This window comes from Haemaphysalis longicornis, unplaced genomic scaffold (genome assembly GCF_048455015.1).
Source record: "Haemaphysalis longicornis isolate Haplotype H1 unplaced genomic scaffold, Haemaphysalis longicornis Haplotype H1 scaffold_1, whole genome shotgun sequence".
NCBI classification, from domain to species: domain Eukaryota; kingdom Metazoa; phylum Arthropoda; class Arachnida; order Ixodida; family Ixodidae; genus Haemaphysalis; species Haemaphysalis longicornis.
In genome coordinates, this window is record NW_027526203.1 from 417,683,934 (window position 1) to 417,709,538 (window position 25,605).

Genomic DNA, 25,605 nt, shown 5'->3' on the forward strand with positions numbered 1-25,605 from the left:
GGCGTGCTTCGTCGCCTGTGCAGCGTCGGTGCATTAAACCTTAGAATCATCAATCAATCCCATTGGGTTGGTAACCACATTATCGGTCGTTGGGTTCCGTTTTATATCAAAAGATTCGACGGTAGTTGTCAGTAGGAGTAGAAACGTAGTCACAAGCACCCACTCATCGCTGATTATTATCTGAAAGTACACTGCCGTGGTCAAAACCTACATGCGGTGGCTCACCGTTAAAAAGAAACTTATTAAAATATGAGATTATACCCTGCCGACGGTCGCTGTGAAAAAAAAAAACACCCCAGGTGACAAGAAACAAAAAACAAAAAACATTTTGTTAAAAAAATGTGCCGCTGGTACTTATTTAGGGATGTCGCCTTACAATGTACAGAGATAATGTAGGACTTCTAGTGGTTTCATGTACAGCGTGATGCGTGGTTCAGGGGTTGCGATTTCAACACAAAATTACAAAAAGGGAAATAGCGCGACGGATATGGTTGTGCTTGAGAGGTAGTTTATGGAAATAGTGGTCGTTAAGCTGGAAGCGAATTCGAAGGAAAGCGCAAATTGTTTCGAGATAAATTTGGGAACAAGAAGAAAAAAAGCGCCAATTAATAACGCTTTCTGGGCATTGGAAATTGACAAGGTATTTGTCCCGCTTGGTCCGCATCATTTAACAAAACAGGGAAACTCAGTCGTGCTTCTGTATTCGACTTATCATGCAAAAAAAAAAAGCTGTTTCATTAAAGGCAATGAAGTCCACATTATGTTTTGCACCCGCCTTTATACTGACCATGCCACTGTCAGCCAAAAATGGGAAGTGGGTTCTGTGTACTCAGCGCTTACTCTAGTTGTCTGCAGCATTTTTTGTGTCTTTAGCTCGTGGCACTCTATCTATACTGGCTTTTAAGCCCTCCTTCAGGCAATAAAACACACCGCAGCAAGTCATAATACCAGCTTTACCCAGTTCGTGGCTTGATTAGTGGATAGGGTGCCCAACCAAAAACCATGTGCATCATTCTTATCTTGTATGCTCGGATTTCTCACGTAGTCATGCAGTTTGGACGTGTCCTCCCCTCTCTAGCTTCCCTGCCTATAAATTGCTGGCCGCACGTCGTGGGAACGTGGCATAGTGCCCGCATCCATACCGAAATGCAATGTGAGTCATTCCTCCATCGGTGCAACGCAAATATGGGCCCACCAAGCAAGCTTCTCTTTGCTGGCGAAGCGAACACCCTGCTTTGTACGCGTGTGTGAGCGCGTTTGTGTGTGCCTGTTGGTGAATACGTGGAAGCGTGCTTGCGAATGCATGTGCGCGCGCTTATGTGCGTGTGTAAGTGTGTGTTCGTGTGCGTGTGCTATGTGGGAGCTTTGCTGTTGAATGCTAGTGTGAGAGGGTTGCAGGTAACACTTCCTCGTGGGAAACGTTAACGGCAGCGCCATGCCGAAGGCGCCAAAGACCCTGGTCGGTGCTATTCCGCTGCTGCGTCTTCTTAGGCGCTCGGCTTCGGAGCCCAAAAATCCTACTTGTTATTTTCTTGCACTCATTTATCAATTGAACTCACCGCACTTACGTACGCTCGCTGGTCCGGGGAGAAGATTAGTCGAACGGAAACTGAACTGGAACCAAATGGATAACGTCCGCCGAACCGGAACCAAACAGGTATTTTTTCGGTTAGACACCTATATTACATAATAAATAAATAAATAAATAAATAAATAAATAAATAAATAAATAAATAAATAAATAAATAAATAAATAATAAATAAATAAATAAATAAATAAATAAATAAATAAATAAATAAATAAATAAATAAATAAATAAATAAATAACAGACAGACAGACAGACAGGTATTTATTTATTTATTTATTTATTTATTTATTTATTTATTTATTTATTTATTTATTTATTTATTTATTTATTTAGTGGCAGGGCGACTAGAAGATGGCCGTGTTAGCTGTGGCCTAAGCGCGAACCCTGCGGTTCCCGACCCTTGCAGGTGCGTAGCACTCTCGGTGGAGCTGCTTCGCCTATATTCAAGCCCCTGCACACTTGGCGAAGACGGTCCTTCTCCGTAAAGGCATCGTCTTTCTCTCTAACCACGCAAGGCACACACCCAGTTAACGAAATGGTCGCTTCGCGTATTATCTCCATTACTGTCACCCCCGGGGAGAAGGGGAGCTACGCTTGGCGGTTCAAGGAGATGCGACAGCGGTGGGATCCTAGGCGCTGCACCTCAGGCGCTGCACATGGACCGCTACGCGCCAGCGGCGGTGAAGATCGCGTGTGGGAATTATCGACTCAACATGGTAATTGACGAGAGTCGTTTTCTCGATGTCTCGGTAGAAACCTTGGTATTTAGCCTGCCATTTTGGCAATATACAAGGAGTATCGAACGAAATCCACAGCCACGCAAAGGAGCCGGAGGCGTAAGTAGGTGTTACGGTCGACGTGTCATGAGTAGACTTCTGGAGCCTTTTGATCCGCACCCACAAGTAATCAAACGAGTTGGCTGCCGCATTATAGGTATCCGCGATGAAAGACAGCACTAAGTCCCTGGTGGGATCATCCGGTGTAGCATACATCGAAAGCGTGTCGCAAGAGTACGGAGTTAGCTCTTTGGTTCGCGGATAATATGCGGTACTTTTTCGATAACAACGTGGCATTGTGTAAGCGGGCTTGCGCAGCGTCAGACAAAAGAAAGGACGCGTCCCCTGACATTCGATAGTCCATGAGTGCACCGTGCACATGATAAACCTTCGAAGGATGAATGAGGCAACGTCGCGGGCTGTGTCGGAAGGGCAGCTGTTTCGGCATACCTTGTAAGGTGATCCTCTGATAGAATAATCCAACGTTTGCCTGCTGCTGTGCTCGGGAGAGGCAATAGGGGCACCTGGTTACAAACGTGTACATCCCGCGCCAACAGTACCGCAGTCGAAAGCAGTGGTACGTTTTCAGAACTCCAGTGGGGGCACGAGCAGATATCAGAACCAAAATAGCGAGGACGTAATCGCAACCATTCGTAACCTTCGGGGAGGGAGAGAGAAAGTAAGAGAGAAAACTTTATCCTCTAAACAGCCCTAGTCCGGGCCGTCGTGCCACAGTCTCTTCACTAGGAGGCGGCTGGTCTGTAGAATTCCCAAAGGTCCTCACTAACACGAATGCAGTGGGCCGCCAGGAGTTCTTGCGTCGACTTGACATCTGCGCCAGGACCCGGGTTCAACCAGTCCTCCCAGGAAGCGATGCGGGAACGCAGGGGTAGCTGTAGGTCTGGCGGATGGCACTCCCAGTAAAGGTGTCGTACTGATGGGTAGGAAGGGCAGTTGAGCGTAGGGCACGTGGGGCGCGAGAGGATGCATGTATGTAGTGGATACGGGGGGGAATGATAAGAGAGGAGGTTTGTGCTTTCCGGACCACAGATGCGGCTTCACTGAAGAGGGCGAGGTGGGGGACCGGGAAGCACTGCCTACTTGCGCGTAGCGCGCAGAGTTGCTGTCGGCGTGCCTGATGTTGTAAAATCTTTTGAGTGCCAGGGTGGTACACATTTGGCCACAACATGAACGGACCCGGGGAGAGTTCTCGGGTAAGTGCGTGTGCTCGAGCATTGCCGTCCGAGTTGGCGTGGCTGGGGACCCATTCCAGCGTTATCTTGTGGGGAGGATGGACGCGAAGGGCGCAGTTTAAGGTGTCGGATGTATGAGTGAGTGTGGTGTGTCGAGAAATATTTCGTAGCGCCTCCTGCGAATCACTAAACGCGAAAATTGGGGTGGAAGGGGGTTCGGCTTTGACAGCGTAGTTGACGGCGTTGGTTATAGAGAATTCTTCGAGGGTTGTACAAGTTGGGGCGTTTTTGAAGTGGACGATGGTGTCTGCGGACCGTGTAGGGCTATGGAGGGCGATAGCACCATCTCTAGAAGTGGAGTCAAAACTGGCGTCCATGAAGTAGATTGCCGCTCAATTCTGTTTAAGCTAATTGATGCGCCTGTTCAAGCTTTTGTGCGTTGTTGCCTGCGGACCAAGCTGTGAGCAGGGTGCATGTGGCGAGGAAAACGCTCAATTACTAGGTTTGGGAAGACGTACCAGGGAGGAAGATCGGGAGGGATCGGGGGAAGACTGTCTGCTTGGGTAGTTTAAAAGGGTGAGAATCGTCCGACCTGAAGTAGAGAGCTTTAAGCATTCGAGCTGGGCCTAGAGGTGAGACGCGATCCGTTCCTGGGGGGTATTGTGGATGCCCAGGGCTAAGACGCCTTGTGTGGCGGCATAATGAGTATCCCCAGTGCCAAACGATACAGGGCACGGAGGGCTCCCTCAAGTCGGTTTGTCTGGGCAAGTGAGAGGCCGAGGTAGGGTTCAGTATGCAGGACGCGAGATGTCGCGAAAGAGTCCACAATGCGGAGAAAGTGAGGCTCTTTGAGGCCTTGTTTACGGTTAGAAACGCGGTTGAGGAGATGGAAGACCTGAGAGATCTGGAAGCGAAGGATTTGTAGCTGAGGAACAGCAGATCCATTGCATGTAAAGGTGAGGCCCAAATTTTTGTGAATCATCTTGTGGTATGGAGGCCGCGCCAACCAATAGCTGCATTAAAGAGTGATCCGGGTCAGTGCCTCGTCGGTTAGACACCACTAAAAGGCCATATTTAGATGCAGATATGTTAAGCCCGATGGAAGATGCATGGTCGAGAATCGTGTCGCAGGGAAATTGTAAGGTTTCCTCGATGTGTCCCGGGCTACCGGAGCTCACCAAAGGGTAATGTCATCCGCGTAGATGGAATGCTTGAGAACGGGGCTCCTGGCAAGTCGCGGGGGCAGTGATGACAGGCCAAGGTTAAAAAGAGTGGGGGAGAGTATAGAGCCCTCAGGGGTCCCGGATGTGAGACAGAAAGGGGTAGCCTGTGAACCGGGAATCAAAAAAGCGGCAGTGCGGTTCGAGAGGAAACCGCGAATGTAATTGTACATGCAGTGGCCGCATCCCGTTGATGCCACTGTGTCGAGGATGGGGGCATGGGCTACGCGATCGAAGGCCTTTTGTAAGTCTAGGGCTAGGCTAGCACGCAGTTGGGCTGAGGTGGAAATTTTGCATACATCCTCTTTGAGGCAGAGTAGCTAGGGTGTCTTAGGTGGAGAGGTGTGCTCGGAAGCCAGTCTGGGTGGCAAGCAAAGGAGCATGATACGTGAGATGCCACTCAAGACGAGTGAGAGCCATACCCTCGAGTAGATTCCCGTCCCACGAGGTTAACCAAATGGGCCTGATATTGGTGGGCGCATGGCGCTTACCAGGTTTCGGAAGAAGAACAATTTTTGAATGTTTCCAAGCTTCTGGAATGCGGCCGGTTTTCCATATGCTATGAAAAGGCGGTGCAGATCTTGAATACTCTCATCGGGTAAGTTTCGGAGGAGCTTGTATTGCATACCATCCTCACCCGGTGCGGTATCTCGACGTTGACGGTCCAGAGCATTGAGTAGTCCGGACAACGAAAAGGGGGTATTCAGAGGAGACGGTGAAATCGGAGAAATAGTTGCGACAGTACAGCCGACTGTCACAAATGGCGCAAAGTGAAGCCGCTGGGGAAGAGCACGAGATGCTGCAACTGTTTATGTGCTTGACAGGTATAGGCCATCCTTGGATCTTTAGCTGCTCTGTAGCCATGACGCGTATCTCTAGTGACGCCATGACGGAGTCCATCGGGGTCCATTTTCTGACACCACGGGACACGAAGAAAGAGCATCAGCGTCAGCATGATTGTGTGTGAACCGATATACAACGCAAGCGTCGTACTCCTGGAGGCAACAAGTCCGACGAATGGGTCGGCGGGAGAGATCTTTGAGTGACAGCGGCCAACACAAGGCGTGACTATCCGTGACGACTGTGAATGGACGACCGCGCAGAGGTAAGGGCGAAATTCGTTGATCGCCCAAACGATCGCCATTCTTTCTCTGTTGCATAATAATTTTCTTCTGCCTTTGTGAGAGTACGCCTGGCATAGGCAATCTCATATTCATGAAAGCTTGTTTGCGTTGGGTGAGGCCAGCACCAATACCGACACCACTGGCCTCAGTGCGCGCCTCAGTTGGAAGAAGCGTAACCGAAAGGCCCAGTATTGAAGGCGACGTGAGCGAGCGCCTCAAAGACAAAAAAGCGTATACGCAAGCAGGTGACCAGTCAACAAGATGTTTGCTTTTATTAAAGAGCTGCATCAAAGGTCCGATTATGGGGGCAAAAGTTCGGAAGAATCGTCGAAAATACAAACACACACAAAGTTTCAGAGGTATACAATCGTGGTCCGTGTCGGAAACTGCGTGCGGCACTGCACGGAGCTATCAAAATTGGGAAGGATGCCGTATTTATACCCGACATGTCCCAGAATGTTTAGATGGCGACCAGTAAAGCATAACTTTTTTTAGTTAACTTGCAAGCCAGCAGGAAAAAATACCGCGCAGGTTCTGTTTTCCCTGGCGGGAAGTAAAAAATAAATTGCCGTTCTAAAGCCAGAGGATTTAAAACAACCAACATCAATGCCTCTCAGTAAGTCTTAAATTACACCACTAGGCATAACAATGCCCCTTTGAGCGATGAAACCAAAAAACAAAAGACGCAATTAAGCCACTATATGGCGCTGTGCAGGATCACTGCCGCTTCACCGAGCTTTCGCCGACCTGCAACCAGCTTGTGAGATTGAGTACGAACTACTGATGTAATGCACCGTGCACGTGCGGGTTTTTGTTCGTGGAGACAAAAAATCCTGCCATCCTATAGCCATCGTGCCAGCTTGGCTGTCAATAAAAACGCACGCGTGTCGACATTCCGTGAGATCCACACGTGGCCATTAATCCGTTGCCCTCTACTAGGGCGCGCCTCATAAGCCACGTGTAATTTGAGCACGTGAAATTTGAACTAATTTCAGAGTCACGTGCGTCCGTAATCCACCTCACTGGACTTCGTTGTATCGTGTTTCGGACGAGGGGCCGCGTTGTCGTCAACCAGCACGTGCAGCCGTGCTTAGTCGGGGTCGTGACATTTTCCGGGAGTTCGTTCCGAGCACCATGAAGTTAATCCCGTTCAAGGAATACGAGAAGGCTATTCAAAACTTGTAATCGAAAATTTCGGGCTAGATTTGTTATTGAAAAGCAAAGCTTATTATGTTATATTCACTCATCAGTTAGAATTAACTGTATGTATATATATATATATATATATATATATATATATATATATATATATATATATATATATATATATACATGTGTGTGTGTGTGTGTGTGAGTGAGAGAGAGCGAAAGAGAGAGGGTTGTTATTGGAAAATTCAATACTACGACATTCTACGGCTATCCCGTGGTTTAGCTCCATTACAATGCATGCACTCGAGTGACCAATTTATGCTTCCGATGAAGTTCCGGCGAATGACGATGTCGAGCATACGATGCGACTCAAAAGATTCAAAAGATGAGTCTTTGTTGTAACATCATGCAACGCAAACATGACGTTCTGCATTGCTCAGTGTCCTAGCGCAGACTCCAATTTTGTGTCAAATTGTATGCACTTCTCTGACATTCTACTCTTCGCCTCATTTTCTTTGTTGGAAGCGTGTATTAGTCACTCAAGTGCATTGCGGTAGAGCTTAACCACGGGATAGGCTGCGAGTGAAGTTCAAAGCTTGGTCAAAGTAAAGTGATTGATTTACTGTCCTTATTCAATTAGGAGGTTCATAGCCCGGGGGATGGGGACGGGATGGATTAGACTAAACGCCCTCGTTTTAGTTAAAGGGTGGTCCAAAGCCATAATTTGTGGGTGTGTAAAATAAAATGTCCAGTGATCAAAAACCAGCGATCACATCACTTTCATGTTTCCCAACCGATTACCAACCCCACGCAAAGCACATACCCGAAGGTTTGTTTTGGCCAACGCCTTCCGGGGATTTTTTACTTTAGTCTTAACGTTATTCTTTGAGGTTCAACTATGTTCCCACGTACCCGCAGCTTTACGCGAGTCTGACGTTGCTTGGCAAGCCCTTAGGGACAGTGTTACGGCAACCAAAATGGAAGATTAAACTAGAAATTGGCGATAGCACATACCCGCACAGGTGTGTAGGCAAACGATTGCCCTTGGGAGTTGCTGTTCCGTGCAAATCCGAATAACTTCAGAAAAGGGTAACCTGTATTTGCAATAAGTCCCAGCGCAACCCCGTAAGTGAATCTCAATACTCACACAGTGTTACCTACCCACAAAATAGAACCTTCCGGCCTAACCCTCTGGCCCAACAGTCACGACTGAATTAGGTCACTCTGCAAGGAAGTACGCACCGAACTTCTATAAGGTCTGAATCGTCTACATCGCCGGCGGCCGCAACCTCGGCAGGGCTGGAAGTTGGCCGTCCACGCAAGTCCACCGCAGGAAAACGCAGCAAAACACGAAAACATTACTCGTGGCGCAAAACTAGGAGAAGCGGCATTTAATTAGACATTAATGCTTTCGCATTTACAACTCATAAGGACTTAGGTGTCACCGGAGTTCCTCTCGTTCGCACCACCGAATCCTCTTGCTTTATGCAATGAACCTAGCTCATTCGCTCAAGTGACTCATTCGGGCAACCGTTTGATGTGCGAATACGCCGCATATCCTGTGACGACACATCTCACCTCATGGACGCACTGTAAGGAATACAGCCACGAGAAACATTACAGGGCGGAGACGACGTAACGAAATTGATGATTGATTGATTTTGGGCTTTAACGCGTCTACGCAACACAGGCGATGAGGCGTGCCGTAGTGGAGGGCTCCGGATTAATTTTGACCATTTGGGGATCTTTGACGAGCGCCGAAATGACGCAACGAAATTGCTGTAACGGGGTAACGAAACAGATATCCGCGGAGCTCGTCTTTCGTCATCATCCAAAGCAACTTCTTGAAAAAAAAATCATCAGTCAGATCACTCTGACAGAAGTACTTGTGTGATAGACTTGTGCTGACAAGCTGAATTAATTTCTCTCCCCCCCCCCCCCCCCCCCGCCCCTTGCTCCCCCTTCTCGCCACTCTGTCTTCCTGTCCACTTTCGCCGAACCTTCACAACGTACATGAGTGAAACTTAGCGCAAACAGACACAGGGACGAGAAAGGGAAACGACAACAGCGTCTTGTAAAGCAATTGAAAGGGTTCGCGTATCGCATAACAGATTCAGAACAGAGTAAAAAAGAGGCAGTCATACCGTATGTACACGCGCTGTCGCATCGCCTTAAAGGGACACTGAAGTGAAGTTGTCAAGCTCCCGTTTTTGCTTGCACTGTGTAGACGGGCTCAAATTAGCACACTTTTCATTGTTTATCCGGTTGACAAATCGGTAATTATTTTACAAAGCGCGGAACAAGAAAAACTACCATGCGCGGTTTGCGGCGGCCGCACAAACTAAGCTTGTGACGTTGGGAGGAGGGGGCACCATGATTGGACGATGCCCAAAGTTAGCAATCAAACAAGTTTCGGTTTCGGTTTCGGTTCTGTAAAACAACACGTTTGACATTCGATGGCGTCGTTAGATGGGCATTCTCAATATCCCAGTTATCGTAGTACCGCGCTTCTGCCATGTTGTCGGCTGTAAAATGCATAAGATAAGCCTCCCAGGACGGCGTGGAATCGTAGCATTCACTATCTGAAGCCTACGCACTGCATGAACGCCCTCCGCGTCCCCGCAGACGCTCAAATGCATGCGCTTTCCCCCATATTTGGAGCTTGCCTCGCTCATGCCTGTATCGTAAAAAGCGTGTTCGCACCAGGCCAAGGGTCTGTTGATTCTGGCCTGTGCCCACTGCCCGCAAGCAGTCGGTGCTTATGGCAACAGCACGCCAACGAGACCAGCCTGCGCGAGTTCTGTGGACTAGTTCGTGGAGCAATGAACGTTGCGGCCCCAAAAAAGGTGAGCCCAGTATAGAAAACATCGGCGAAAAACGAAAAAGCTAACTCATAAAAAAAAAGCATGTACCCGCGGGATTCAAACTTGTGACTGGCAAAACACTTGCGATGACATACCTAGCGCCCCAGACCACTTGGCCACGAAGAACCACAGGAGTTATGGGAAATATAAGGTATGTAATGTATAACCAGTTTACACGTACTTTTATTTAATTGTAGTATTTCAAGCAGCTGAGGTGACTATTTGTTGTATTGCGCTCGTGCAGTAAGCGTCCCCCGAGTTTCCACAATAGCTCACCTCTAGCAATTGCATTTCGTAGACGGAAAAGCGTTCGCAGATGCGTAGTCGTGCTGCTGACCGCTGTGCTTGTTCGCCCAGCGCAAAAAAGTGCTTCCCGCACCCTAGTTTTACGCTGTACGGTAAAAATATCAGTTGATTTTATTTCCTTAGTACCTATATTGACTGCGCTCACTCTTCTCCCCCTTCAAGAGGCCTTATATTTTCCTACTGGCGTACCAGTCAGCGAAGCGTCGCATGTGCGCTTGTGCAGCGCTTGTGTGAAGCGACCTTGACTTGGAGCTAGATACAGTGTACAAACTAACGAAGTAAAGAAAGGCGCATTCTTCCATTCCCAAACGTGCTGTGGGTAAGTTTCAACTGATCGAGCGAATTGCGACGACCCGTCGGCGGCCGGCGGACTAAACGGTGGGCCGACTGACTCGGTCGCGGAAGGTCGGCGAGCCGTGCAGTAGCGCAGCCAATTGCCAGCTCCTCTCCTGCTGACGTCACACGAAAACGCCACAGAAAATGGGCGAGATTGCAGAGAGGAGGACAGCATTTTCGAATTGATTTTTCTATAAATAAATTCGCGTAAACGCGCACAGAGTGGTCGAAACAGGGCCCAGGGACTCCGGACTACAATTTGCGCTCGTAATCCCGCATTGTTTACAAATCACTTCAGTGTCCCTTTAAGAAGACGGCTGACAGATTCGGGGTTAAGGTGGTTTTATCGGCCAGGAATAAGCTAGGCAGATTATGCAGCATGGTGAGCAACAGGCTTGATTCCCGAGACAGTGTTTCCACGCGTGTTTGTTGGATTAAACACAGACTCCAGTTTGTTCGGTGTATGACCAATGTTGTGTACTGCATTCCTATGTCCTGTGGCCGGGTGTACGTCGGCCAGACCTGCCGCTGTCTCAACGTACGCTTGAGGGAGCACCATTCCTCCTTGAAAGCAAGGCCCTACACACACCTGGCGCTGCACTGTTCATACTGTGGTTGTAAGCCTTGCTTCACAGGCACGGAAGTGTTTTTTAAACACAGAGATCGTGCTACCAGGGAAATTTCTGAAGCCTTCCATATCCGGATTAGGGCCTCGGATTGTATAAGTCACCCGTCACTGAGTATTCTAGATAAAGAAGTTATACTTCTTAAGGAGAGGGGGTAGAGAATGAAGGAAAGAAAAAGAAGAGAAGGAAAGGGGGCGGTTGTCCTCATGTACCGCCGTACGCATGCGCGACCGTCACACGTGCCTGATTGTTGGGTCTTGGCATGGTATATATGTGTTTTCAATTTTAATAAATCTTTCAGGTGATAGTAAGCGCTGGTGTCGTTTCCCTTTCTTGTCACTGTGTCTGTTTGCGCTTATGTTTCACTCATGGATGGTCATCAACTAGCTCATCTCTCCATTTTGCTTCACAACGTAGCCGGGATTTTGCGAAGCGACACCCTGCCATCGCACAAAATGCCGCTCGTTATTCTCTGCTTACAGCGTGCTTGAGGCATCGATAAAAGCCCTCCCAGGTCTGCTGCTCTAGCTAGCAAGCGTGCCCTAGTTCTGAAGGCGTGCGCTGCGTGCGCTTAGAACACAGACAGCTCTCGCAGGGCAAAATAGCGTCGCCGTGCGGCAGTACTAAGAGTGTTGGGTCGCTACATGGATGACGGGAACGCGCTTTATAGTGGCGAGGTCCTGCGACCCTACTTGCAGCCAGCTCCCAGCACAACCCGAAAAGATGAGCAAAACAGGTCTCTGTCCTAGTTCAAAGCATATGGGCCTATCCAAAGTTTGTGACGTCCGTAGTTTCCGCTAATAGACGAGCTCAGGGAACGCCTAATGTATCTCTCTCGTTCGCCCCGGAGCCAAGCGAGCGGCGCGGCGGGTATGTTTAGGGCTGCGCGCAGCATTCCCGCTGCACTGGAAGCTTCTCCTGCATTCAAAAGCGAAAATGTTGCAAGCGGACTTCTAAACATTTGAAATATTTGCGCGCACCTTACGGCGCGGCGGAATATTGGCGCTGGCGAAAGCGGCGAAGAAATGGCGAAAAGCCAGTGCAAACAGAAAGAGCCCACGTTCGTGGAAACATGCGCGGAAAGCTGGGCAGAGTGGGTGCGCCCCGGGCAGCGTGATGTGGGCGCGCTGCAAGAGCGCAGACGCGAGGAAAACTCGAGTCACGCGCAGCCAATGCGTAGTGGCGCTGTCCGTATGCCGACGGCAGGCGCTATTAGGCTCCCGGTGGCCGGCTCGCCGTCCTGCGCAGCCCCGGATCGCTGCTGGTCACGCGCCGCCCCCGGCGGCTGCAGCCAGACCTGAACTTCCTCCTCTCTCTTCTTTGCCGCTTCTGCCCCGTCTTCCCTTCCTCCCGCGCTTACTTTTCCACCGGCATGCTAACTGCCTTGTTTCCTTCTCTTTTTACTGGGAACCTTCGGGGCCTTTTTTTTTTTTCCTCCTTGTTTTGGCGTGACACGTGTTCAGCAGTTCTTCCCATACTGAATTCCGCCGACATCGTTGCTACCACCCAAAAATAGACTCCGGGCTGTTGCAAGCTTGAGCTGAGAAAACTAGCACGCGGCGTTTCTTACAAAGGGAAGAGGTGAAGACGTTTTAACTGTTTTTTGTCATGCCATCAACTGCTTTCGCACGGCTGTCACTTACAGAGCTAGGTCCTCAATTTAGCAAGTTTCGCGTTACTACCTGACACAGAACGATCAGTAAATAGCCAGCCGCAAGTAAAGTGGTTCCTCGAGCCTCTAAATATGCGCTGGTTACGTCAAGGGCCACAAATGGAGAGGGACTTGATACCGACATGACTTTTAGGGGCAGTAGTGTATCCATAACCGTGATCCCAATTTGTCGCAAGGACTGGCGGCACGTTCCGCCGGACACACCGGTCACTCATCGCTGCTCCTTCAATCCGCCCCATACGCTCGTGGAGTCACATGCTGACCTTGTGCAACTGAAGTAGACCACCGAAGCGAAACTCACGTTGCTCACTGCTTCACACTTTTTACTTTCCTTTTGCATTCATATTTCCCTTTCCCGAATGCGAAGCGTGGCTGTAAATGGTAAGTTGTTCTCAAAGTCATAAAACTAAACTTCGCCAATTTTTTGCTTACTTTTTTAGTGTATTAAGAAACTGCGCAACCACATCTTGCATAGCCTTCTTCGCGAATGGAGTAAAAAATATTTTCAGACGACAGTTTCTGTTCACTAGGCGTTCGGCACTTCAACTTGGCACTTCTTATCTGAATGATTTGTCGCAATGCTGGTATTTCTCTCAGCATTCCGGCAATATTCATCTTGCCGTTCATGTCGGTTAACTCAAAAATACTCTTAACAGGCGTAGCAGAGCAAAGTAAGGGGAGCCGCGCGAACAACTCTGAGTGAATATACTCGGTAAAATCGGCGCGGACAAATTTTAGCTAGGAGGATGGCATACATAATTATGTTCCTATTATATCACATTAAAACGTTATATTAGGTCATATCACATTATACCCTGCTGCATTATAAGACATCCGCGATTCACACGTATTGGGGTTCGTATGCCTATTCAACGAGGTCGCTTGATAGCAGTGTGCAATCGCCTTTGCAGGAACGGTCAAGTAGGACAGGACGTGTGACCCACCGAGGTACGAGCAGGTGTGGTCTGTTGCATGAATGACATGTAAGAAAACAGCAAGATCGCCGTAGTGACGTCAGTGCTGCAGGCGCATTCAGTGTCCTGAAAACACTTGCGCACGTATATTCACCTATACGGTGCTGGAAAACAGCCACGCCGCAAAAAGCACGGGCTCATTCCAAGCTCTGCATCACATTTTATACCGTGAGGATGGCGAGACCTTTTCCCGAAGGGTCACTGCTTACATTATTTTCTTCAGTGAACCACTTTCAGCCAGCAGTAATGAACTGTGACGTTGATTTGATTGATTGTGGGGCTTTACACGCCGACGCTACACAGGCGATGAGGCGCGCCGTAGTGGAGGGCTCGGGATTAATTTTGACCACCTGGGGATTTCCAATGGGCTACGAAATCTCGAACGCATGGGCGTTTTCGCTTTTCGCCTCTATCAGAAAGGCGGCCACCGCTGCAGAGAATCGAACCCGCGTCCTTGGGCTCAGCAGCACAATGCCATAGCCACTGAGCCACCGCGTCGGGTAATGAACTGTGACGAATGACGGCATTCGAGCTTTACAGCAGGGAAAAGTTTGCACATGAACAATAAGAAGAAAGTAAGTGAAATCGAAAAAGCATGCGGTACAATCATATGTAAAGTGTGTGTCAGCCTGCAGGCCATTTCACAACATTACATAGTATTTTATCTATGACGACTCTCCACCGATAACTATAACTCGTTATTTGTTAGCGCTCGTTTATGTCGACTAAGCAAACAAGAAGAGAAATGAAACATGGCCACTTAGCAGATCGGAAATTCGGAAATGTACCGAGTGCTGGCTGAAAAATGCGCGCCAATACACCCCGTGAAGGTGGTTGGAAAGCGAAGCTGTAAACGACACCCACAACGATTACCCGTGCGACGTCACTTGAATTTACACACGTGGCTCTACAAAGAGTGAAACCAGAATCACGTGAAATGCACTTAACCACTCCTTTATTACTTCAAAGAGAGATTATTTGCTAAGATTGAATCAATGCATGATTCATGAATGTGGTCCTGGGTAGAGGGTCTGCCCTACTTATTCTATGTACCCAGGACTACAGAATGTGGTCCTGGGTAGGGGGAATAAGGCAGTGGGGACAGAGTGGGGCGGGGGTGTCTGGCGTGCGTTGGAATAGATGGAGCCGAGTGGCTGTGTGCAGTGTATATCTTTGCGCCTGCCGAATGACTACTTGCTCGCGACGGGTAGGTTGTTTAGGTGGGGGAGCGGAGGGGGAGGACAAGGATTTGTGTTGCCGGCGTCGACAGGGTCCGGAGGAGAGCTTCGCGGCCAGCTGATGAGCGCGTTCGTTCCCTGCAACACCTGCGTTACGAGGGATCTAGTGCACGTGAAAAGGCCCTTTAACGTTGCTGAAGAGGGACAGTGAGATATTCTTTGCTAAGGTTAAATCAATGCATGAGTCATGAATGGTGGTTGGTTGAGTTGTATTGGTGAAGCACATGAGTGGAAACTTTTTTTTTATAAAATTAAAGAAAGCTCAAACCCGGTGTTAGACGATGTCACTTCTCCGTCTCTGCCGCCGCCGACGGAGGCGACGAGATAGGCGGCAGAGACGGCAACTGAGATGCATTGCGTTGGTGCTAACTTCCTTTCATTTTTACTAACTCCTAGCGCATGCGCAAGGGGCGCACGCGGCCGCTACACGTGCCGTGGGTAGAGCGTACAGCGGTGCGAGAGGTCACGTGACACTACCACATGGCATTCAGTGAGAACGCAGGGGTAAACCCGTAGATGGGCTCGGTAAGTGCCCCGTCTGTTTGCCCCGTCTCCGCGTGGACTTGTAGCTCAATCGGTTAGACAAAGGACTCTCGCGCCGTTTATCTATTCGTTCCAGGTGCGATCCCTGGTGGTGCCAGTAACTTCTTTTATTTGTTCGCGGGAGTTTTCTGTTGACACCAATGGTCGCGACAGAACCCTTGGGGGGTAGAGGTAAAAAGCTTCGCTTTAAAAGTACTCTTCAAATCACGAAAAGTAACCTTAGCCCGTAGGATTATCCCTGACAAAAAAACAAAAACAACCAATGGCTGACCTACCCATACACGCACGAATTTTCCCCCTTCAGATACAGTGTGGATTTAACAGTGCTCACTTAACAGTGTGTGACTGGCGCATGGTATTATGAAAACGTTTGGTGGAACTCGCATTCCCTGCAATGCCCATGAAGTAACAAAAAAGGGCGTTTCCCAAGTTTCAATACGATAGCACGCACTTGTCATTCCAGTCGGTTTCAAAGCTACCAACGTCCAGGGTAACTCCCGATACAGGGGCACGATTTCAATGGCACAAGCGTACAGTACCCCGCATCACATGTAAGAAGAAAATGTTTTCTCGGGCTCACCCCGGAAATTTTCTACTTTCATGTACATCTGCACCAGAAAAGAGGAAGGGGGGTCAATTTTTTTTTACGTTTAACACGCCTAAGCTACAACTGGGCTAATAAGGGGGGCCATAGTGGAGGAAAATAGACTAATTCAGAACACCTTGGGAAACCCTTGATGTGCGCCCCACTTGGACACGCGGGTGTCTCTATTTCTCGTCTCCATCAGGACAACGGCCTCTGGGTTCGGGAACAAACTTGATTATTAAGATTTCAACGAACACTCTTTTGGGGCCGACGTGCTAATGTACCTCTCGACGGGCGTATTACTGAGAAGGGAAGAAAGGGGGTGGAGGGAGCTACATTTATTTTATTTCAGAAGGCTCACTTTCTGGGTGGTGCGCAGTATGGGGCGTTTGCAATAGAGTGTAGACAGTTAATTTAGAAACCCGTAGAAGGCGATAAGCAATACTTAAAAGTTCGAACGTACAGTTTCATGCGCCGTTTCTCTTTGGAAGAGAGAATTTCCCTCCCCATTATGCGCTACCTTCAACCTCTGAAGACGCATAATAACGTCGCGGTTCAAACTAGAGTATCTAAGAAAAAAAGTTCAATCTCTCTCCCATTTTCTCATTCTCCACTTCGTTGCTCGGCGACAAATTACTTAGCGGCCCTGACTTTATTGACAACCATTCTTCGTGCAGAGACCACTAAATATCTTCCAAAGAGATTTGGCGTTATGAGCAAGGTACACGTTTTCTTGTCAGCTTATTATTCATTCCCTCTAAAGCTCTTTGTAAATGCAGGACCGTGGAGTAAATTCTTGTAGATTCAGCAAAGAGATTGTCGCCTCGGCTGGTCTTCCTCTTTTTTGAAAGTGTATACTCGACAAGTCTCCTCCGCCTACTGAAAGTAAATCCTCTTGAACGGTATATACAGTAGCACGGGTACGGAAAAAAATTAGAACGAGGAAAAAAAGAAACGAACACTAAATCTATACAAAAATGCTCTGAAACTTCTCGGAATTGCAAAAAAAAAAAACCCTTAATCATTGAGAACTCAACGCACTAAAATATTCATGCTCCAGCACAGCGCTTGTGTTTAAGAACAAGCCTCCTCCTTCCGATAACTTGCCCCTACAGAGAATCTATTAGTGCGGTATAGCATGCCTGTTGCTACCATCGCACCACAGCTACTCTGCATTAAACACGCCATGTGCGTGTTTCTTTAATAAAAATAACTGAAAAAACAATAAAAATCGGAAACCAATGTTTCAAATGCCCTTAGGGTTTACAATATATATCTATACATGTATATTTATTTTCCCGCAAATAACATCGTTACTTTGTTGTACGGAAGTATAGCCGCCCAATTATTTGAACAATATCACGGGAGCGCCGACCGACGGGTGGGTCAGCGCCTTATCACAGTAGACAGCGGCGAAGCAAGCGGGAGTAGTTCGCACAGTTCCCATGCGCAGAACGATCCCGCCAGTGCAACCGTCGTCGTTCCTTTAATCAAGCACGACACAATTTGAAAAGTAAAAGTGGCAGAATAGTGCGTGCCGCGTGACATCTGAACGTGATGGCACGGGAGTAGGACAGGTGCACACCAGCCACGCAGAACCCCGATTCTAGGGAGGCTGTGGTGGTTGCCAGTCTGCTTGCTGGCGTAGTTTATCAAGAAACGAAAGAAACTGACGCAAGCACGGTATAGCAGAAAAGAAGCCAGTCGAAGTAATTCGTGTCAAAAGACAAAGAAATGAAAGCGAGGAGAAAGGCGCAAGTACAATGTATCAGTAGAAACGTTAATATGTATCGCCAACCATTCGCCTTCAAAGCATGCAAGCAGACTTAAGTGCCTCAAGGAAATTTTGTATCGAAAAGCAGACGAAGGGCTTCGATAACGTAACACCGAGCAACAATTATTTTAAATGTGGCGCGTTTTCACCACCCGCTTTCTTTTTTTGCCAGCCGTCCTTAGTCGCGTGATTGCACTGTCTGCCACCGACGACAGAAATGGGCAGAAACGGCTTCTTAAGACGAAAAAATTCAAACAGAAAGCTCATATGAACGCATTGAATAAAAAATAAATGAACTTGGTAGTGAAATGCAGATTAATAAAATAAAAGCGTGATAAAGTCAAGCAGTTGGATTTGCTTGCCCCCAGTAGCCACCAGTGCAACAGTGCAGCGAGAGAACGCACTGAGAAAGAACACACGCACGCGCATGCACACACCCGCACTTCCCTGTACTTTAAAATATGAAGGACGTCTGGGCTCTGCCCGTCCGTCTCTTGCCTCGTTTGGAGGACGCGCGCTTCGTGTGAATCGCTTATCACGGTCACGGCACGCCCTCTCAGTGCCTATTTTGGGCGCAGTTTGCAGCGAAGCAAATGAGAGCGGAAATTTTGCTGCTATTGTTATTACTAGGAGCACACAGTGCACAGGCACAAGATGAAAGGATCAGCAGAGATATCGGGTTGTCCCGGCCGTCACGAAGCAGAATACGAGGATTCGTACAGATAATTCACTGGACAAGTGTGGGTACTGCCGTGAAGAACGGAGTTGTATCTTCTAATTTTATTGTGCTTCATTGAAATGTGCAAAAAGCTGAAAAAAAAGAACAGCTATTCCAAGTAAGGATTATTTAATTTTAATATATTATGCCGCCATTTAGCATACCTCTTCCGAAGGAATGAAATAACAACGGAAGAGGATACGAATAATAAAAAAAGAGCGTTGCGTTAAAATGGCCCCTTACCCGACGTTCACGACTGCAGAAAAGTCAGCTTTATAGTACTAAATTAAGGTCACGCGTGGGGTAAAACGTAGGCAAACCAAGCTTGATAAACGTGTTTAATCGATAACCCAATTTTTTTTTCGATCCACGCTCGAAGAAAAAAGAGCAAGTGGGAGGGGGGGTAAAACACGGGAATTTTTTGCCCATATCGGCCCGGCAAGATCAGGCAGCAGAGGAGAGCTCGGAACCCCCCAGAGAAAAATAACGGCGAAAACAAATTTCCCCCCACAGCCCACGCGGTTGATTCGACGGATTGGACAAGCAATCACCCGCCCAGAAACGGGTGCAATAAATAACAAGATCGTGTTTTCCCTTGATTTCCTCGTTCCGACACGAAGCGGGGGCGTCGGCTGGCCCCCGTTTTCTTGTTTGTTTTTGTCATTTGCTCTTCGGCCCCGTTCCTATGCACGGGCCTCCATCTCGCATAGCAAATCGAGCGGAACAGCCGCCTGCCCCTCCGCGACCACCTCGCGCTTCATTTTGCTGCCTCGGCCAACGGGGAAAGGCGAAGGGCCGACGAAAAACAAGCTCGGCCCGGTGCGTGCTCGCCGCGAGCGGAGCGTCCAAAAGGGCGCTCAGAGCCGGACTCGGTGCCGGCAGCGGCAAGCAAAACACTCGCGCCTCCTCGTCTGGCCCGAGAACAATGGTGGCCGCCGCGGTAACTGCGCAAGGGAAGCCTACATTTTCGCCGCTGGAAGACGAGCGACTGATTTATCCCGGTGAGGGAATAAGAGGCCGCCTGACAGAGCCGCCGCCACGCTCCAAAATAGCGCCAGCGCGGCCTCGACGCCGCCTCGCAGCCATGCCGTCCTCAGCTGATGCCCGCGGGGAAGCGCCTGCTGCGCCGATGTCGACGACACGCGCGGGAAGTCGTCCGCCGTCGGTCTCTAGTGTTACTCGCCGCTGTTAACGCGACCCGACAAGGCGCTTTTTGCACGCTCTTCTCCCGTGTCCCAAACGTGCCTGCTGGCGCTTTGGTTCCGCAGGACTCAGAGCCCAAACTTCGTACCGCAAATCTGAGCGCGGACGGGTTTAAGGTGAAGATTAGTTGTATGGGTGCGATCATGCTATATATAAATGTAAACAGTCTCGCAGTGTGGCTCTGGTGAGCAAGATCCCCGAACAAAACTAGATTTTCGTGGTGTCATTGCTACGTTCAAAATAGAGTAATATTGAGAAAAAATATTCAAATGCTGTTGGCTCGTTTTGCCAAAGATACCATCAGAGCTTGGGATCTGTAGAGCACTGCCTTTCTACAGCGGCCTTTGTCGATGGCGTGTTGATACAATGCCCGCTTCGGAAACACGGAGCTTGAATTCTATTCATACTGGTGTAACAGCCTATTGATTTTACTTTTCGCTCACCGGGGGAGTCTCCGGCGTGCACAACCAGAGCGCGAAATCTCCGGATCCCTCGCATAAAGAGATCTCGGTCAACAAACAAGCGAACAACAAACGGACGAATACACCCAGGAAGACTTTATACATTACAAAAGGCTATTCATCGACCATATTTAGGGGAAATCCCCAAGGTGGAGTAAGTTTCTGTAAAGGAAAGTTTGACATCCCCCGAAATGCAGCCATACGGCTACCAGGAAAGCTATGCAGCTTTATCAGAAACTTCGCAGTTGAAGAAAAATTCGCCCTGGTCCAGGATGCGAACCCGGGACCACCGCTTAACCGGAGCAATCGCTCTACAAACTCAGCTAACCAGCAGGCTAGTAATGTGTAGCGCGAGTGCGAATCGATCAACAACTTGAAGTGAGGACAGGTGTAAATCGGCCAGATTTAGGGGAAATCCCCAAGGTGGAGTAAGTTTCTATAAAGGAAAGTTTGACATCCACCTAAATACCGCCATACCGCTACCAGGAAAGTTATACAGCTTTCTCAGAAAGCTGTATAGCATTCCTGGTAGCGGTATGGCGGCATTTAGGTGGGTGTCAACCTTTCCTTTATAAAATGCTATTCGACAATTTTTTATATAAACACATTACTATAGAAATTTCTGAAGTTTTTCATAAAATTTATATTTGACAAATTTAATTCTGCATTCTCTAAGAGTACACCATTAAAAACCGCTTATACTTTCCTTTATATTTATGTGCCCTGTGTATTTTTTATTCGAACAGTCTCGGCGAAAATTTTTTCTAGAAATCACAAAAAACTACAAAAAACTTCTCATGGTAAAAAAAGAGTTGAATTATTATCTGGGCTGCTTTCCCACCAGGGCGAATCACAAAATGAAAGGGCCTTCTTAGTGCGAAAGCACTACTGGCCTCCCACCACTGTCGGTTTCGCGGTAAATTCGTGAAGGCTGTTTGGTTAATCCTCCTTCGTGAAGAGCACCGTATTCCCGGGTTTCTAACAAACTTTCACAAAGATTAATAATGCGCAGGCAGTGGTCCAAGCGGTCATGCGGCGGCGCTATGTTAGGCGCAAAGTCAGCCTCTGAAGTCTAACATCGTCAACGGGTACCCGAAGCTATACCTACAATAGGTATAGTATTGCTTGCCAAGTCGTAAGGCTCAACTTGATGGTTACCTAACGTTAGGCCCAGACACAATGCGCCCGCGGGGAAGCGCCCGCAGGGGTGCCTCTGACGTCCCGTTTTGGGGTCTAATTTCGTTTCCGGTACTCATTAAGAAGAAGCACTTACTGTACGTCAAGCATGTATGCGCGCGCTGACATCCTAAGACTTCAAAGTAAAAATATCAGCATCGCTATCATGAAACGTTAGGCCTAATCCGGTGCGTGTTTCCTAATCAGCACAGCCAAGAGAGAGACGGCACCACTAAGGGCACGTTTGAACATGTACCCACGTTCTCCTGGTGCTCTATTTAACCGAGCCGGTCCGTCTGATGTCGTGGTGCAGTTTTTCCGCTTGTAGATAGTGAGCTTGTGAAGCCGGGTTCGAATCCCGTGAGCTTTGTTGCACTTTGTTAAATTTTCGTTTACACTTGACGGATAATATTTGTTTATCACGCGTGCAATCTATTTATGGCAATTTTGAGAATTATAAATTAAATTTCAGACAGTATTGTTCTTTTTAGGTCAGTTTCCGCTGTTTCGTACGTTTTGGTTTTGTCTCCTTTATGCCTGTTTCAGCTGCGTTGGTTGAATTTTTTTTTACAACCACCACGGTTGTTTCAATGTTGTGTGGGTTTTGGTTCACTTTTTTTATTGGGGTTATTTTGCCCGCTTTTCACTCGGTTTAGACTTTTCATAAAGGTCAGCTAGGTGCTGGATGAGCTTGCAGCAGTAAGCAAAAATGTACGTTAATTTTTTGCAGTTCGGCTGTTCGGTCCAATTTAGGTTAATCTTTGCTGTTGCTTATTAGATGCGACGCATCTCTTGCTCTGGGGCATGTCCATCCTGCGTCGTTGTCGCGGCGTCCGTCCGCATCCCTTCTCCGTTCTTCTCTCCCACAGCTGTGTGCAACACTCTCACTCCGGCTCATTAGCATACCACAGCTGGCGCACTTGTTTGGGCGCGCTTCGCTGCGTAACGCTGCATTAACAACTGCTCCGGCGCGCGCAAGTGCGCACATGCGTGACGCACACCACCTGCGCATGTGCAACTCTCCCCCGTTCTTCTCTGCGACAGCGGTGTGCAACACTCTCACTCCGTCGCATTAGCATAACAACAACAGCTGCGCGCGCGCTTCGCTCCGCTCGCGTCTGCTCCGGTGCGCAAGTGCGCGCATGCGCGACTCTCCTCCGCTGTCTCCTTTCCTTCAGGCGCTGTGAATATAGAGCGGGTAGCGCGCTGCGGCGGTTCAGTCAGCGCTCGCTCTCGTTCGACTCCGCGTGACTTTGCTTGACGACTCCGTGCTTGACTTGATTCTTCCGATGAAGACGTGATGGAAGCGACGGTCCCTTCAGCGAGTGGGCTGACACAATCCAATACCAGCGTCAGCGCAAACGCTCAAGGCAACGTTACGACCAATTGAACCCCCCGATGCGTCGCATCACATCAGGGTTCCCTCGCGGGAAGATGGGCGTAATTTGTAAAGACCATAGTCTTTCTTGGGCCACTTAAACCCAGAAATTTTGGTCTGTCTGTATGTATGTCTGTCTGTCTGTCTGTCTGTCTGTAACTCGATTCAGCCACCCGGCCAAAGTAAAATGCTTACTGCGCAATAGTCTTATATACTCACAGACAAATGTAAACGTCTAAGCCTAGTTGATATATTCATACTTGTCAACTTTGTTGAACAAGAACAAGACAATACTCAATTATAAGACAGGAAATTAGTACACAAGGGATATTTACAGTGTTCCTTTATTAAAAAAATTATGGATGCTTGGTTTTTCGATAGCAAATGATATTCTACATTTACTGAAGAAAACCGCCGCCTGCTGTTCTGTTGCCCGCGTCACCTCCTGGCGGCATATGAGAAATCACGCGGCAACAGCAAAGACAGGTTCCACTAGCTAGGTTTCACGTTCTGCGTGGAACGCACGTGGAGCATGGCAACGCAGTTCTATAAACCTTGAAGTCGGCCGCCTCAATTCACGCGCGTCTCCGCCGTACTGCAGCGCTGGAATCGAGGAACCCCGCCTGTAGCACTGGAACGCGGTAAATTCAAATCGCCTTGAGAAAACCTTTAGTGTGTTTACCTTGGGATGAGCGCGACGGAACAGAAACAGCATGAGAGGTGAGCGGGAAAGCAAAGAGGGGCATTTCCTTGGGAAATGTGTACAAAGACTATCGTGTTTTGACGACATTTGCAACGAAAGGAGCAGATACGCGGCCGATTTTTTCACTTCGGTTGACTTCGGGGGCTTTTGGTAGGTTTCTGCTGTGATTGAACCCCCATAGCTAGCTCAGACGACAGCTGGCTGTACTACTAGGAAAGGCGTACACGCATCGGGCACATACCCGAAAGTTGTCTGTTAGGCTTGCAAAGTGGCACAAACCCACAGAGTACTACACACCCGCAGTGACTACGCTATGGAAGCTTGGTGCACGCACCAAGCAATCGATAAATTAAACAATTCAATTCTTTATATGCAACCACAAAGAGGGTCGACCACAAGAAATCCGGCCCCGTGCCTTGAATCCTGCGTGCGTGCTCTGTTGGCTATCCAAAGCATTGCATGCCCACAGAGTAGCACGTGTACTGCCTGCTGTGGGGTACTGGACAAGGCTATAAAATTTCGAATGTACGCCGATTTCGCAGGATATTCCGGAGTTGACGCAGCCAAACCACCCGGATATTACCTTTCCAACGTCAGACGAAACAGCCGGTGGACTTGATATCCCTTCCGTGCGCATTCGGGGCTCAAACACTAATTTGTAATAACCCGTAACTCGCCCCAGGTCATGTTCTCCACAGACAAGCGGTCTGCTCATCGAATGTGTTTCCACAAGTGTGGGAGACCTCGTAAGAAAGATAATTTAAAAGTCTACAAAAAAACATTCGCCACTCTTTGATGTGAGAATCAGATAGAAGCCTAGACGCGTCCGCAGAAATTTCCCCACGGTTAGGGAGGTGAATGAAGAGGCGGGGGAGAGGGTGCAATCTAGGAGCAAGACAAAGCAAAGAGAGCTCAAAGGATAATTGGTCCTTTTAAGTAAACAAAACGAGCAATTAATTAACCCTTTTTTTCAATCTCGAATGCAATACTTAGGTTCTTTGCACCCTCGACCTCAAATTAAGATGGGCAAGGGGACTGGGGGAGGAGATGCCCCTCCCTTACTCCAATTTCAGCGGTCGCTTATGGTATAGGCATAGAGAGCAGTTGTGTTGACAGTACGAGACACAAACTCACCAGCAGCACCATTTCAAGTAATCGGGGAATGCCGACTCGTCACTCACTTTTTAAACAGCAGAGCTGTTTTAGCTTTCAGTTCAGCCATCGAGCGTTATAAAAAAATACAAAGAAAAAATACCGAGCGCACGTGGGCGTGCGCCTCTTGAGGAGCACCCGGAGTCGGCCAGCTCGACTTTCGAGAACACTTTGCCCAGCGTTGGTGGCGTGATCTCTCGCGTGCTCTTCTACTCGCCAGTTCACCTGCGTTCCCGCCTAAAGTGAGGAGCACGGGCGCCGAGTTCACGAAGCCGGTTTCCGCGGGTCCTGGCGTGTGCCAACGCGGTCCACTTTGGGAGGGATGTGAAAGGTTGCGGACAAAACGGTCCGGGCCTGCCAGTCGTGGAGAACTTTCAGCGGCAAGTTCGGAAATCCATGTGAGGTGCAACAGCCGGGTCTCCGACGAAGGATGAGGGGCCACCAGCTCTGCTGTTTCTCGAGCCGTGCACCACTTGTGCAGGCTGGGCCCATTGTTTTCTTGTTTCTTTATTTAAACAAACGAGAAATGACCATAATTATGGTATGGCATTAAAAAAACGAGGATAGAAAATCCGAAGGAATCGGCGGTGCCATCGGCAGAGCCAGACATTCACTGCCGTCGTGTTTCAGAGAGCTTTTCACCATATTGACAGATGATAGCGTTTGAAAAAAAAATCAAGCAATTTTCTTGCGAGCAGCCACTAGCAAGGAGCCGCTAACCGACGGGCTAATATAACAGCCTAAATATAATGGCCAGATGTATAAAAGCTTTGACGCAAGCAGCCGCATGTGTGGCTGCCCTCTCCCATTAAACCTCAAGACTGAAGTCGCATGCGCTGCTAT

At 48.6% G+C, this 25,605-nt stretch overlaps 1 protein-coding gene across 2 annotated transcripts in view; it reads left to right on the forward strand.

Annotated features, from left to right (window-relative positions):
- Positions 1–25,605, forward strand: part of LOC144155606 (neuropilin and tolloid-like protein 1) — a 416,637-nt gene that overhangs the window by 173,800 nt on the left and 217,232 nt on the right. Inside the window, exon 2 of one of the 2 annotated variants that reach the window (XM_077687152.1) lies at positions 1,079–1,153. The exons of the other annotated variant lie outside the window; for it this stretch is intronic. Within the exon in view, the coding sequence (XP_077543278.1) occupies positions 1,147–1,153 (7 nt within the window). The 5' untranslated portion in view covers positions 1,079–1,146. The remainder of the gene's footprint in view (positions 1–1,078; positions 1,154–25,605) is intronic. 2 annotated transcript variants of the gene reach the window in all.